Raw genomic sequence first — 16,283 nt, 5'->3', positions numbered from 1 at the left:
TATTCAATCCATGGCTGTCTAAGGCTGCCTAAATGACTGATCAATGAGGTGCATCTGTTGCCTAACACCTCGATATATATATATATATATCAAAGCTTCTCCCTCCGATTTAGAGCTGTTGACAGATATCTACAAATGAAGGACAGTTCAATCTTTGTTATATTATTACCCTAAGCATAAACAAACATGCCAACAACCTGCGTTTGCAACATAATATTTGTCAAGTAATCTAGCTGTAGCCTCCTGCTAATTAACAACGCATGACGTACTAAATCCAATATTTCATAATGTCTCAAGGTATCAAATAATAGAAAAAAACTTTCATTAGCATCAACCCCACCATTAACTAATCCTTGTTTCTTGTCTTCCACTCCTCCTTTTTGCCGATGCTGAAATTGTAATCAAGCACCCCATGTGCATGCGACTGCGAGCTAGCTATATATGTTTCTTCTTCTTCTACTTCTTCTTCTCCAAATCTCCACCTTATTTTTCTTGAAATATATATATATATATATATATATATATTATTGTATATTTTCAGAACCCCATTTATTACGCATGTAAGTATGTTTGCCATCCCCTTAATTTGTATGTTCGAGCATCCCATCGATCTAATTATTTTACAATGACTCGGCAACTCAAAAACACCACGAGTTAATATTTATAATGGAATGTAATCATTTAATTTGTAGGAAGAGGCTCTAATTTATTTGAAGGTAAAATCCTCAATTAAACTATGATCAAGTTGATCGAGTAATTAAAATGATTTGGAACTCTAATATTGATATTTATATTTCTTTTCTTCAATAAATTCTGGGTTAAAATCTCTTAAATATTGAAAACAAAATGAGATTGCATAATTTATTTAAATAACGTTATCAAATTTAAGAAAAACTAAACATGCATATAAAAGATAAAATATAAAACATTACTCATTTTATATATACAGTTGATGTACACACATATAATACAGGAATAAGTATAAACAATTAACGATTAAATGACCGAATTCAATTAATTCAATCCCATTAATCACCGTAGAAAAATGGTACAAACGCAATCAATCAATAAAAAAATAAAATTAAAGATTCATAAAAATGCAAATTGAAGATGAATGTTGGAATATCATGACCATGGACTAGAGCTGTCGAATCAAAAGGTTTTAATTTGTTTGCTTGAGGAGGAGGAGGAGGAGGAGCGGGGTTAGTCATTGACGGCGTGAAAGTAGCAGTACCAGCGGAGCCACGTGAGAAGCCAAAGAAAGAGACATATTTTGTTACACGTCACCATCAACATTTGAGTGAGGACCCACTTCTCATATCGGCTACCTTTCGTTGAGGTTGATTGCCAACTGGCATCTCCACCTTATTTTATCCTTCCCTTCCCTTGTTTATTTACAAAACCACCCTTTCTTTCAATCATGTCTACCCGGATTTGTGGACATTCATAGCCCTGCATGGACTGTCCTTTGGTAGGGAAGCAGAGGGTCAGAGAGGGTCATTAGCATGGTGGGAATGACTAAGCTGGTATTTATGGTAATTTAGTTGGAAAACAAGGGGTTGTTTTGTTACAAGTGTATCTATATGATGCCATGCTCTTTAGCATCATGTTCCTTTAACCCGGAGGCATTACACACAGTTCGAAAGTAAGTGAGAAAATATACACACAGACTCGTTGGGCTACTTCATCAACTTTGCTTCTTTAGATTATTCACACACATACGTTTTTGTTGGATAGATTTTGTTGTTTGGATTAATCTGTTGAGTTGAGACAAGAGAGAAATGGGGTATTGGAAATCAAAGGTTCTTCCAAAGATCAAGAAGGTTTTTGAGAAGGACAGTGCCAAGAAGGCAGCTGCAGCTGAAGCTTGCAAGACCTTTGATGAATCGAAGGTCCTCGTTCTAACTTGAATTTAAACTCTTGGTTTCTTCTTTTTTCGACAGGAATATTATAACTAGCAAGAAAGAAGCTTACAAAATATTTACTATGTTAATTGAAGCATGTAGATGTACTGCTGTGTATCTGTTTTATAATGAACTTGCAATATCTTTCTTGCTTTAATTAATAGGAAGAAATCAGTAAGGAGTTTGAAGAGAAGAAGACTGAACTTGAATCTAAAGTGACAGAAATCTATGAAGCTTCATCAGCTGAAATCAAGGTCAGTCAATCACACTCGCACAAATAAATCTAGCTACCTATACATTTATACATGAAACAAAATACTAACATGATCTTGTAAATATATAATTAACCTGAAACAGACCTTAGTTAAGGATCCCAAAGAAGCAGGATTAAAGAAGCAATCTACTTCAGTTCAAAAGTTCCTTGATGAGCTTGTTAAAATCGGTATGTATATAGAAAATATACCCTCTCCTCCTCCCTTAGCTTCTTTCAAGATTTAATAAGCGTTAATTTTTTTTACCATTGCCACCTCTATTTACTTTGCTGTATTTCTGCATGCACAGAGTTTCCAGGATCAAAACTAGTATCTGAAGTATCTTCAAAATATGGACCAGTCTATGTTCCGGGTCCTATTTTCTTCGTCTTTGAAAAAGTCTCAACCTTTATTCCGGTAGAGGAAAAGGCAGTCGAGGCACCAGCACCCGAAACAAAAACCGAGGAAGCAACTACTAGCACAGAGAAGGAGATAGTAGTTGAGGAAGAGAAGAAAGAAGAGGCAGTAGTAGCGGAGGCTTCGGAGAAGACTGAACCACCTCCAGCTGTGGCTGAAACACCTGCCAAGGTGGAGGAAGCAGAGCCACCAAAGCCGTGACTCGTCATCAAGAAGTAATTAATTAAATCCCGTCTTTGTGAAAAAAAGGTTACATGCAGTAAAAAGAAAAAAAAAGAACATTTGTTATTCTTTATGAATATGTATCCTTAATTTCCTTGTAAGTTTGGATCATATATTTCTGTGTGTGTTGTTTTTTTTTTTTTTTGAAATTGTAATATTAATTTACTATCTAGAGAAGTGGTGGGGTACATTACTCGGTTTCTTCTTCATATTTTTTTTTTAAAGCAATTGAATTTTTTTGAATAGGATCATAAATAATTGTTCTCTCCCGCTTTACGTCTGCTTGCCTGTTTGTCTAATTATATATTAATGTAGGATGATACACGTCATTTTCTATTGTGTCAAGCTTGACAAAGAACAAAATATTATTTCTTGCTTTATGTTGGGGTTTTAAAAATAGCATGGAAAGAAAAATGCCAATCATTGAAATTAAAAGCTTGGAGGAATAGTTATTTACAGCTTATATTAGCATTTAATATCATATTAATTTTAAAAAATGGAGTGATTATATAAGTTCCCCTTGCTTTGGCCTCCATTGCTGAGGTTCATTTATACATATAAGAAGGAAGATATTAATTTTATTAACAAATAAACTGCTAGCAAATAATACACATTTCTTACTATTTTTGGAGCCTGGATGGATGGATTGCTTCTGTGACTCTGAGCACTACAGCTATATATTTTGATTTCACTTTTTGGACAGGGCTAAGCACCCTCTGAAGACTAGATTGTGTGTCTGAAAACCATATTGTATGAGCTCATGAATTATTAGGACAGATCAGGTCTGTTGTTATAAAATCTTGTTGTTTGTCGTTTAATTATATATCTGGGCCTTTTCTTACGTCGACCACGCGATCGACCAGCTTGGGTACACATTGTTTGTGCGTTCCAGTTTTCTGAAAGCCAAAAAAGAACAAGGAAAAAATAATTGTTTTTGTATTTGCAATTAAGGCCCATTTATTAATTAAATAAGGGTAGTTTAGAAGATATATATTCAAAAATTAAAAACAACAACTTCAGTGTTTAAAAAATCAGGATCTTCTCTTTTGTCAAACATAAAGACAGAGATGTAAGAGAAGGCTTGAACGATGATCAAGATACTCCTATATATTTAGTCAATTTTAAGGTAATTTTTTTGTCTATCTCTATCGTGTAATTAGATTAGATTAGATTCTTGCATGCTTATTATATTAGGGTGATTAATAGAAATAGAAGTTATTATTTTTTATTTGGCTTAGTTTTCAAAAAATAAAAAAACAACCAAACCAATTCTTTTTAAAATTTTAAAACTGAAACCAATTTAAACCAATATTTTTTTATTAGGTTTAGTTATTTAAGGTTCAAAATTGGGGAAAATATATTATAATTGCTTAGGGTTTTTTTTTTGAATTTTGGTTGTAAAAAACGTATTCTAATGGTCTAGTTTTTCTTTAATCCATTAATGGTAGAAGAAATTTCACAACACACAAGTGGTTTATAAAATTCAAATTTGCAAAGCATTAGAAACTTGACAAATAAAGAAATTTATTGCCATTAAAAGTGTTAAAAAGAAACAACATTGAAGCCGATATTGTCAAAAAAAAAAAAACACTACTTCAAGAGCACAGATCTTCAATTTTCATTGTGCAGATCATCCCAGCCGAGAAGTACATTAAGTACATTGTTGAAAGATTCTTTAGTAGACATCAAAACTTTCCATGCAACAAAACTGCAAGTCAAAATTCAACAACTATAAATATTACGGCATAAAATGATTATAACATGATTTTTTTTTCCCATCATCTAAATTAATTATACAGGAAATCAAAATCTAGTCATGAGACTAAATACCTACAATGAAATTTCAACACTATTTAGTTAGGAATTGCATTTAAAGAGGGAGTCCATGCATAAATAATTAAATCCAATATATGCTACATTAAAATCCAATGCATGCTCCATTTGGCTGTCATTGAGTTACAGAAAGGTGTCAAAAAATTTCAAATCTGAATGGGATGCTTGAACCTTAACATACATACCATCTAATGACAATTGACAGGCACTTCTTCTGCAAGAGACGAGGGGGTTCAACAATGGGATTGCTTTACCGGCCTTTTCTCTTCCAGATGCAACTACTACTAATAAATGGCCATATCTGAAACATTGTAGTAAAACAGTTAATCAAAGAAAGAAAAGGTATGTTTACTAACAGGAACTAAGAAGTGTAAAATGGAAAATTCGTACTGCAAATACCAACAAGTCTGGGGACCATTAGCTATACACACCACAACCCTGTCATTTTCATATGAACACATGAAAATAGAATTTGAGATCGAGACGACAGCTGGGAAGAGGAGTCACTACGAGCAAATACATAACAAAGTAAAAATCTCAGATTAAGAGTTTGATAAAAAGGGAAATTAAAGAGAACCCATTGGAGTCTTTGGATCTTACCAAAGCAACAGCGAGAAGAAAATGTTCTGGGTGGTGCTGCTGCGGAGAAGGGACAATATAAGCTGAAGGGTGGGTTCAATAAGAATGATTTAGGGTAACATATATATTTTTTGGACGGTAGTTTCAACCTTTGAAACCAAAACAAACCAAATATTTTTTAAAATTCTTTAATCAATTTAATATGTTTTTTTCTTGGTTTGATTTTTTTTATTTTTTCGATTTTCTTGGTTTAGAAAAATTAAGATTTTGGAAAGTTAATACAAAAGTAAAGCTAATTCAAATACACCCTCCACATATTTAAACGTTCTGACATCAAATCAAATGTTAGGATGGGATATATACTCAGGGATTGGTTTGTTCTTGTCTTTTAACACCAAACTCTAACCACCTGTTACTAATTAAGAGCTCATTGACTTCGGCCCTAGGTGCTCTTTCCTGAAAGGAAAAGGTATATATATCAGGGCTCTGCGAGACTGAAAATAAACCAACGACAATGCACTACATGTGAAATTGACTTTTAATCAAGTAAATGCAGGCCTTCTGGGAAGAGGTTTGAAGCAATAGAACTTGTAGAGAAACGGAAGGTCCGGGGCATTTTAACGAAAATTCTCCACAAGTAAATAGGAAAATGCTACGTCCAGATTATTATTTGAATGGCCTAATATATAGTTTTATAGATTATTGTTATAGATTTAAATTCAAGGAAAGATCTATCACACCAGATTATAATAATTGCTAAAAAAAATTCATTATAAAATATCTAACCGTTAAACCAAGCTTAAATCTGATCAAATACATGACAAATTTAATAAAAAAATCACAATCCACAGTGTGTGAGCCCAGCTACCCTTGGACAAATCTTTTGAACTGCCCAGTGGGCCATATATGCTGCGGCTGCAAACTAATCTGAGAATGGCTCCTAGCCCGATCATCAGAATAAATTTAACAATTGCTTGGTGGGTATGGCAACTGTAATCCTACACTGCAAAAGCTCTCTCTCACGCATCATCTTCCTGAGATCTGAGAAAGCACATATCAAAGCAAAGCAGATATAAGATGAACGAAAACTTTTCGCAAAACTATAAAAGAGGAATTTAAAAATATTTTTTAAAAAATTATTATTATTATTATTATATATCTAACAAGTAGAGTCTTAGGCAATCTTCATTTTATATATCTAACAGTGTTGTAAGCAAACCTGGTATGTCTAGTTTTGTCATAACATATAAAAGCATTTGCCATAAACCAAAAGCATTAATGGACAGGAACAGATCATAAATGCCGTGATCTTGATAGAATGATCTTCAGAAGCAGTTCGGACTCAATAAATCAATGCATCTGATATCAGAGGAAGAAAAGAAGTTTTCCTCCACCCAGGTTGCCGACAAGGGACTCGTGAAGTTTTTCAACAATGAGATCCATGGATTCTAAAATATCTCGAAGAGAGGTCTACAATATAACTCTCAAATGCAAAAATGGTAAGGGTAACCATGCTGTTGAAATCTCCTTTGCATCCAGTTGAATATCAGAATCACGCCAAAACTTGATGATGTGAAGGCTCTCTTCTTCTGTTGATCTCTGGACAACAATTCTAGAAGCATACCCCTTCTTTCTCATCAGAAGACATATATGTGAGGATCATTGTTTTAAGGGTAACCATGTATAACCATCCCTTATCTGGAAAAAGTCTATCTGCAACAGGCAAAATCCTATCAATTACACTCCTGCCATTCTTCCCTCCAACCCACGTCGAGGCCATTCCTTCATGATCAGCCTCGTCATCAGGCGTTGTCAGTACATATGGTGGGTTGACAACCATCACAACCACCATCCCAGACAACCTCTTCTCAAGCCTGGATGCAATATCCACGCACATCAAGTCAGCATCAACACCATGAGCATCCAACTTCTCAAGGGTCACTCTCAATGCATGAGGATTAATATCAATGGACACCCCTGGAACTTCCTATCCAAGCAAGAATGGAGCAAGAAATTTTTTCTATGCTGGACTATTAAATAAATATATAAATATTTTTTAAGATTAATTATTAATTTATATACATGAATTTTTAAAGTTAACATTAAAGTTTTAATTTAAATATATTATCTAAAATATTAAAAAATAAATTTAAAAGTACATAAAATTAAAATAAAAATAAAAATAAATTTACTATTAAAGTTACATCCTTTGATATTTTGTGAAATATAATTCATCTATAATCAAATCTAAATTGATATTGTAATAACCCTTCAATCAGAATAAAATAATAATCTTATATTAATTGAAAAACAAAGTAATTAAATTTTTTTCTCTTTCAATTCCTCTATCCTTCACTTGATTCTTTTTTTGATTAGTGTTTTATAAATTGGACTTTGCAAGTTTACAAAGTTATTCTCTTATTTTTTTTTTCTTTGATTTTTTATGTTTTCCCTTACTTTTCTCTCTAACCATTTCTTTTCTTTCTTTTTTTATTTTGCTTTTGCCTAGTCGGTAACATATAAAAGGAAGGAAGAGCTGATTTATTTTATTTTTTAATGGCAAATAACCATTTTACTTTCAATGAGTCGTTTTGTTTTTATTTGACGGTTTTTTTGTTAGCATTACCAAGTTTCATTTATTCTAAAATTTTAAGCAGATTTTATTAAATATATTTTAAGATTCTTTGTAAAATTTCAGCTCAATTTGATAGTCAGATTGAAAATTACGCCCAATAACATATGTCAAATTGGTTAAATTGTAATTTTTCATCAAATTTATAAATTTATCAAAAAAAATTAAAATTTTAACCCAAGCTAAAACATTATATTAAAAAACATCATATTAAAAGATTTCATATAAATTTTTAGAATTTTTTGATAACTCAATTAAAAATTAAAAATTATTTTTTATATAAAACTAGTTAAAAACATTGATAAAATCTTCGTCTAAGCCATAGCCCATCCCAGCCCTCAGCATAACGCCCATGTGTCCAAGTATAAGAGCTAGAGAAGCAATAACACTTCTACTACCACAACCCGCTTCCAAACGCAATCTTGGACAATGATCTATTACAGTATTTCGATCAGCATCGACAGGCGCCAACGAATGATCACAGGATTCATGTATAAACCTCAGGATGCGACCTCGCGGATTTGTGCCGTTTTAGGGGACATCTTGTTAGCAACCTGATAGGTATGAATGCATTGAGAACTGAATTGGTTTCCAATAAAACGAATCATTATCAATACAAACAAGCTAAATGGTCACTCGACAATAAATTATAGTAATGGGATTCAATAAATATGCGTGTCGAGTAAAATGGCACGATCAAATTACAAGAAACAGCAAGCCGGACAAGTGGGTATTTAAGAAAAAAAAATGTGCAAGCAAATAGAAGATTAGAGATATGAATCTGGGAACTGAAGAGGAAAAGAAGGGATCACCTGTTTTGTGCAACACTGACTGTGCCTCCCTCCTGCTGCTGCTGCTGATTTTTTATTTTTTTACTGATGCTGCAGAAGAAAACAAATGCTGATCAGCGAGAGGGGGTTCTATATTCTCAGCGAAGAGTAGCTATTTGGATTATTTTTTTAATTTATAGTTTTTTTATGGTGTACTAGCAGCCACAATGTTTTGGGGAAATGTCCATAATGTTTGATTTGTTATCGGCTGTTGAAGGGTTTTTTCCTCTCCTTTTTTTTTTTAGATTCCTTTTAACTTTAAAAGGTAACCTGCCTTTAAAGTTTAAACCAATATTTTTTTAATTAATAATAAATTACTTTTTAGTGTTACTTTGTTGTTCAGAAATTAGGTGATTAATTAAACTAGTGAATAGATAACATATTAAATAAAAAAATTGTCTAAAAAAACTAGAATTCATATACATTTAAACATATAATTTTATATATTATAACAAACTTGTAATCAAGACTAAAATCTAGCATGCATACTAAATATATTGTATAAGAGATTGAAATACAATCCTTCCTAACATGCATATAAATTACTTAATATATCTATGTTTAGATTAATATAAAGATAAGTATTTACTTATTAAAGATCTTTAAAATAATAAAGTTTTTGTTATTATCAATAATGAATAATTTATCTTTAAAGTTTTATTGCTCCTAACTTAGTGTAACTTGAATGATTGCAATAAAGTATCTTTCAAGATTTTAATATCATTATATTGTTTAAATATTTTATAGACAAGATCTGGCCTAAAATATTTCTCAACAAAACTAAATTTAAGCTTTAGACTAGCTCGATACTCAGGAGAAAACTTTAAAATAATAAGGTGAGAAAGACTATAAAATCTGAAAAATAGTGTAGATAATTCTTGGATTTTGAAACTAAAATTGACAAAGCATTAATTATGGTAATTACCATGGTTAATTCCTACCATTACAAGCTTTGATTATCTATCTTAGAATGTAAATTAAACCTCAAAATTTTGGTTTCAAATATGATGTTTTCGAGTTGAAAGAATTGTTCAGATTTAAAAAATTCTTCTGGAAGAAAACATTGACAAAAATAATGTTTTATAAATTAAATAATTATTTTATAATAAACTCAAATATAAAATTAAAATAGGTTAGCAAAGCTTTAGCTGAGCACCTGAGTTAAACTTCTAATATTTTGTTTAGATTTATTATAACCCTTCAACTTACAACTAATAAACTACAAGATATCCTTATATTTTTTTTTTATGTGGTTTTGATTTTCACAATAAACATATCAACTAAGAGTTTTTTAAATTAATTTATTATTTATGTATAATTTTTTTAATCATGTTAATGTCAATGTTAAAGAATTTAAATAAAAAAAGTAATTTTTAATAAATTTTTAGCCTAAATGGAATCCACTTTAAATTTAATTTCAAATATTTTATTTACTATGATTTATTAAACTCCATTACAACTTCTACCATCTTCACAATTTATGAATCACAAATGTGTCTCATCGATGGTTTGAATCGCGGTTTTAATTGTGATTGCAGTATAATTCTAGCATCATGATTGTATGTATAAAATGTATTTAAATTATACAAAGGTTGATATTAATTGAGAATAAGTGATAAATCCTTGGGGGTTGGTCTTTTTTCTAGTTAAAAAATCATGAGGTTTCCATTAAAATTTATTAAATTGATCCTTAAAAAAATCAATTCAAGCAATTGCAAATATGTTATATATATATATATATATAAAACATATTTGCAATTGCTTGATTGCCTATAAATTTAGGGTTTGAGTTTAGTTATTATAGCTTAAACTTGCTTTATTTTTCTTTTTATTTATTTGTATTCATGATTATATCTTAATAATATTTAAGCAGTAAAAGCAACATTTTATTCAAATGATGATAACGATGGTGATGATAATATATATATATATATATATATATATATATATGAAGCCAGGAATTACAATCAGATAGGTTTGCAGTTCGTACATCTTTTCCTATTCATGTTTTCATGCCTAAATAAAGAGACCAAAATCATCCCTCCAAGCTAACTACAGCTTAGCTCTAATCAACCGCATGCACAATATTAGAGCCAGACATGCTTTTAAGCATCAGTAACCCCATTAAGATGGAAAAAGGGAAAAGAAGAAGCACCATTTATCATTTATATAATATAAATAATAATCGTTGCAAAGATAGCCTGGTTATACTGCTTGAGCAGAGTCATCCCCGACATTCACCACTCATAATCAGTGAATCATCTTTGTCTTCTTGTTGTCAACAACTTCTATAATGTGTCTGGTGAAGTCACTCCATGTGAAATGTGTTGGGTTGTTTAGCTTGTGCAAGCATCTGAACAACTTCTCTCATTGTTGGCCTCTCCACACTTTGTTCTTGAACACACAACATTGCCACAAAAAAGACTTGCATCGCTTCAATTAATGGAATATCAATCAGCCTTTGATCCAGAATCTTAACCACCCCCTCTTTGCTTGACTTGGTCTGTGTCTTTGTCCATTGAACAATGTCAAGCCCTTCTTCTCCGAAATCGCCAACTGGCCTTCTGCCTGTGATTAACTCCAATAGTACCACTCCAAAGCTGTAGACATCGCTTTTTTCATCCACTTTCAAGGTGTATGCGTATTCTGTTACAAGAAATTCCTTAGTCCTAAGCTTCAAAGTAATAGTCTTGAAGAAAATGTGATAGAATAGAAATGTTTATTTAAAAGAGGGTAACCGATGCCATGCACTCCTGTTTGTTTAAGTGAATCTCTGTGACATGCACTGTCGTTTTGCACAGAAAAAGATGTGGTGTTCAGCTCATCTCCCGAGGCAAAGCAACTACTTATGTGTGTTAAAAAAGAAAAGGCAGTTTGCGCTTTATAACTGTGTTGTATAGACATGTTTCTCTTTTTTGGGGTTTAGGGAAAGTAAAGGTTAGATAGATCCGAATCAGGATCCTCAAGGAGGATTTGCTTGGAATTTCGATTTATGCTGATTTTGCTGTTGCTCCTATTTCTGGGGTTGGGTCAAAAAGGGCAAGCTAGTTATTGGCAAAAGTGAAGATTGGTTTATGGTTTCCAATAAAAAAGCTCACAACCCAAATACTAATAGTGTGGGTTAAAGGCTTAAAGCAAGATGAAAAGTAAAAGGGAGAATTTTCATCTGTGTTAGTGGAGCCTTCACCGTTCTTGGACTCCACATGGTACTCTACCTTGCTACTTCGGTCCAAGGAAAAGTACACTAGTTCTTATGGCAGATCTAAAATGAGAACAAACAAAAATGGACAGACTCTGCATGTTTATTTGCCACTCGAACACAGAAATGAGCACCATAATTAGTTTTTTAAAACAATGATTAAACCAGATTATTGGAGGCGTTAATCATGACATCAAGTCAAAGGAAAATGCGAGAGATGCTTTAATTGGTAGCTAAATGAAGAAACTATGTCATGTAAACATAGACGAAAGGTCTCAGGTTCCAAGGGACAATTCATTAGGCTGTTACTGTATGTGATCTTCCAGTTGATTTTGTTTTAGGTTATTTTGAAAATATGGGCAAAGGGGGTACCTGGAGCAATATAGCCATAAGAGCCAGCAATTGCAGACATGCATTCTGAATTTCCAGTGTCTCGTAGGAACTTGGCAAGACCAAAATCTGCTACATGAGCCTCAAAATCTGAGTTGAGCAGGATGTTATTGGACTTGACATCCCGGTGGATGATTAGAGGGGAACAGTCGTGGTGCAAGTAGCATAGGCCTTTTGCAGCTTCAATAGCAATTTTCAGCCTGGTATCCCACTTGAGAAAACCACCTCTCTTCCCATGCAGAACTTCACCTAGGCTACCATTTGGCATGTACTCGTATACAAGTAAATTGGACTCTTTATTGGAACAAAATGCCAACAACCTCACTATATTCCTGTGTCGAATTTGGCCTAATGTTTGCACTTCAGCAGATAGGCCATTATCATGAGACGAGCCTTTGCTTATTCCCAACAACTTCTTGACTGCTACTGGTTCCCCCGTAGCCATTAAACCTCTGTAGACAGTGCCAGCTCCACCTCTCCCTATGATGTTGTTTTCCTTGATGCATTCCAATATGTCTTCGTATCCAAATCCCAGCTTCTGGAATGCTGTGAGCTTCCAGGAATTTGAATTTCTTCGTATCTTTCGGGTCTTGATGATTGCCAAAGCCGCAAATACCAAAGAGCATACTAAAAATCCCAGAGCAAAAAGAAGCTTGAATTTTCCATGGACCTGAGACCTGGAGCTATTTTGGTCGTGGAGTTGTAATGGAGACATGGATGAATAGTTGCATGGGTTTAAGTAAGAACCACAAAGATGAGGGTTACCCATAAATGATGTGGAGTTGAAGAATGAATATTGTCCAAATTCAGGTATGGAACCAGAGAAGTTGTTGTGAGAAAAATCTGCCGAGGTTAGACTTTTCATGGACCCAATTTCCTTGGGTAGACTTTGGTTCAAATGGTTCCAGGATATATTAAGGTAATTTAATATGTGAATTTGTGTGATATGAACTGGAATCGGGCCTGAGAGTTGGTTCTGACTCAAATCTAAGTAAGTCAAGGTAGGACAATCACCAATTTCAGAGGGGATATTCCCAGACAAGTTGTTTCTACTCATATCCAATGTAAGGACATTTTTCAACTGGCCTATTTGAGGTGGAATTTCCCCTGTGAATCGGTTTCCACTGAGCAGAAGCATCTGCAAGTTGGAGAAATTGCCAATGGATGCAGGAAGCGGCCCAGATAAGTGATTATCTGCAAGATTCATCTGCTCAAGTTTAGATGGTATCTTGCCTGTTTGTTGTGGAACCTGTTCACTCAGATAATTGTTCTGCAGCTCCATGAGTGACAGTTCCGGCAAGTAAAGGAAACCACTTGGAATTGATCCAGTCAGATAATTCTGCCCCAACCGAACTCTCCAAAGAGAGTCACAGTGGCCAAGATCATCAGGGAGAGGACCGAACAAAAAGTTGATGCGCAGGATTAGAATCTGCAGCTTCTTTCCTAAGCAGAGAGATTTAGGGACTAATCCGGTAAGCTTATTGCTTGACAGATCAAGTTCAATTAATCTGCCATTTTCTCCCAGCTTAGCAGGAATGACTCCGGTGAAATTATTGTGCCAAAGCTTCAGGACTTCCAGCTCAGGTAGCTCCGCAATGAAATGAGGGATCTGCCCATGTAACTTGTTAAGGAACAAATTCAATAAGGTGAGACGATGAAGCCCGGAAAACTCTAGTGGAATATCTCCTGTTAGTGCGTTGTTTGAGAGATCAAGAGATTTGATGCTGCTCAGGTTGCCCAGTTCGGGAGGGATCGGACCGGTGAGCTCATTTGTTTGCAAGAAGAGGGTATCTAACTTGTTGAGGTTTCCCAATTCAGGCGGTATGAGTCCACTTAAGCTACAATTTGCAAGGTCTAGATGAACCAGATTGATCAGCTTGCCAAACTCGGGTGGGATTCCTCCATCGAACTCATTGTAATACCCCAAGTAGAGCTGCTCAAGATTAGTAAGATTACCAAGCTCGCCAGGAATTAAACCACGCAAATCGTTTCCCTTCAATGAGAGATAATTCAGCTGTTGCATACTTCCATAGCTTGGAGGGATAGTCCCCTGAAAGTAATTCCCGCCAAAATCCAAGTGCTTGAGCTTGGCAAGTTGGGTGACACCTAATGGTAGCGTGCCATTGAGATTGTTGTTATAACCATCCAGCACTTGAAGTTCTTTCAACTGAGAAAACTCCCAGTTCAGCTGTCCACTGAACAGATTGTTGGATATGTTGAGGAACTGAAGCCTTATAAGCCTGTGAATTTCTCGTGGGAACCTATCAGAGAAACTGTTTCCTTGCAGCGAAAGATTGACAAGGCTTCGAAGTTCAGTGATCGCTGGAGATAGAGTGCCAGAGATGTTTGAATTGGATATATCAATAGCAACCACTGATCTATTCTTGTCGTCGCATTGGATGCCAGTCCAAGAGCAAAGAAGCGAGTAGTTGGCCACATTCCAGCTATCAAATGAAGGATCATATGACTCGAAAGATTGTCTGACGGAAACCAGGATTGAAGCTTGTCTTTCGAGATAGATATTATGTGAAGAAAGTGATTGGCTGGGATTGATCAGGAAAAAAAGGAGTAGAGAAGAGAAGAAGGCAAGCTTCACATTAGAAGCAGCCATGCTAGTAGTTTTGGTGGTTTAGAGAGAAAAAATAAAAATGGGTTCTAGAGAACCGAATATCGTATTTATCAGATTGAGAGAGAGAAATTAAAAAAAAGTGTACATCTCATAAAATCTGAAAACCGAGGCTATAAAACACAGAGATAGAGGTATGCGTGTGGCAGAGTGAGGGGGAAGAGTTCTGATGAAACTAAAGGCAAAGTTGTTTGTTGCACATTAACAGCATCCAAGGTCATCTTTCTCTTTGGCTCAGCATTTTTTTTGGTTCCATCTTTTGCTTTTATAAAAAGAAAAGCAAAAGCAAATGTTTGCATAAAGATGTGTAGCAAGCAGGCCGTTTCATCAACCATTATTTGAATCTTCCGTTGCTTTTGAACACCAACTTACTCATCTGCCCTTGCTTTAACTTTTCTTAGAATAGAATCCATTTGTACGCACAGATTTGACGCGATTGAAGATTCAAAGCAGCAAAAATATTGCTATATGTATATCAGGAAATATTGATCGACATGTATAGCTCCCATATATATATATATATATATATATGGGAGCTATACATGTCGATCAATATATATATATGCACTCAGCACTTAATTTGATAGTTGACTTGAAGGTTAAAGAGGTCGAGCACCAACTTAGCAGGAGTAATTAAATTTTCTGATGTTTTTACTTGGACATATTTCTAACTTGAAGTCATTTAAACTTATTTTTGCTACGAGTTATTTTTTAAAAAAATCAATTCTTAAATTATGATTCAAAGTTAAAAATCATTTTTCATAGATTACACCAAATAATCTCTTAGCTCTCGAACCTTGTTTGAATAGTAAGTTTTCAACTCTTAGTACGAGTAGTCTTATCCAGCTTCGAGCCAATAATCTAGTGTTATTGTGTCAACTTTCTGCTCCTTGTTTGCCATCCATGGCTTTCATCACCCTGCAAAGATAAAGAATTGTAAAAAAAATCGCATTACACCAAGTTGACAAACTATTGATCGTAATTATCAATAATGGGTGGTATAAATGATGCTGCATGTTCTTAGTTAGCTATAGCCTACGCTAGCTAGTGTTTCTTTACATTGACAACTACGAGAATGCATCTAAAGTTTTATTTTAATGATCAAGGCCTGATGATGAAGAACTATGAGCAGAGATAAAGTCCAATAGCATTGATCATATTTGATAGTAATTTTTTTTTGCCTCTTCTACACCCTAGCACACCTAAGATTTCATCAGTTTTTTACTCAATCACAAGCTTTGGATTGCTAGAAGAAAATGTCTACATATATATATATATAAGCAAACACTTGAACATTCTTCCATAGGTGATGATTCCAAGCTTGCTAATGTCGCTGACTCCGTTAATCATTAGTTGGAACAGTGGCTAACTTTGTTCTTCTCCACTTTTCCTCGACAGGG

The 16,283-nt window shown here is 34.0% G+C and overlaps 2 protein-coding genes and 1 pseudogene across 3 annotated transcripts; 1 reads left to right on the top strand and 2 right to left on the bottom strand.

Annotated features, from left to right (window-relative positions):
- Positions 1-1,431: 1,431 nt before the first annotated feature.
- LOC105124119 (plasma membrane-associated cation-binding protein 1-like) lies at positions 1,432-3,003 on the top strand. 2 transcript variants are annotated; one of them, XM_011023987.1, is made up of 5 exons: positions 1,546-1,645; positions 1,738-1,892; positions 2,069-2,158; positions 2,262-2,346; positions 2,466-3,003. In XM_011023987.1, the coding sequence occupies exons 2-5, from the start codon at positions 1,782-1,784 to the stop codon at positions 2,771-2,773; spliced, it is 594 nt and encodes a 197-aa protein (XP_011022289.1). In that variant the 5' UTR covers positions 1,546-1,645; positions 1,738-1,781; the 3' UTR covers positions 2,774-3,003. The 2 variants fall into 2 exon arrangements, with proteins under 2 accessions (XP_011022288.1, XP_011022289.1); XM_011023986.1 differs by having other exon boundaries at positions 1,432-1,892.
- A 3,673-nt stretch (positions 3,004-6,676) lies between these two features.
- Positions 6,677-8,192, bottom strand: LOC105124418 (hemK methyltransferase family member 2-like; annotated as a pseudogene).
- A 2,434-nt stretch (positions 8,193-10,626) lies between these two features.
- LOC105124118 (leucine-rich repeat receptor-like serine/threonine-protein kinase BAM3) lies at positions 10,627-15,164 on the bottom strand. The gene is made up of 2 exons (XM_011023985.1): positions 12,240-15,164; positions 10,627-11,314 (listed from the first exon to the last, which is right to left on the bottom strand). Exons 1-2 carry the CDS (start codon positions 14,866-14,868, stop codon positions 10,977-10,979), a joined length of 2,967 nt encoding a protein of 988 aa, XP_011022287.1. The 5' UTR covers positions 14,869-15,164; the 3' UTR covers positions 10,627-10,976.
- Positions 15,165-16,283: the final 1,119 nt, after the last annotated feature.

This window comes from Populus euphratica, unplaced genomic scaffold (assembly GCF_000495115.2).
Source record: "Populus euphratica unplaced genomic scaffold, PopEup_1.0 scaffold4.1, whole genome shotgun sequence".
Lineage (NCBI taxonomy): Eukaryota > Viridiplantae > Streptophyta > Magnoliopsida > Malpighiales > Salicaceae > Populus > Populus euphratica.
This window is presented reverse-complemented; position numbering and strand designations above follow the sequence as displayed.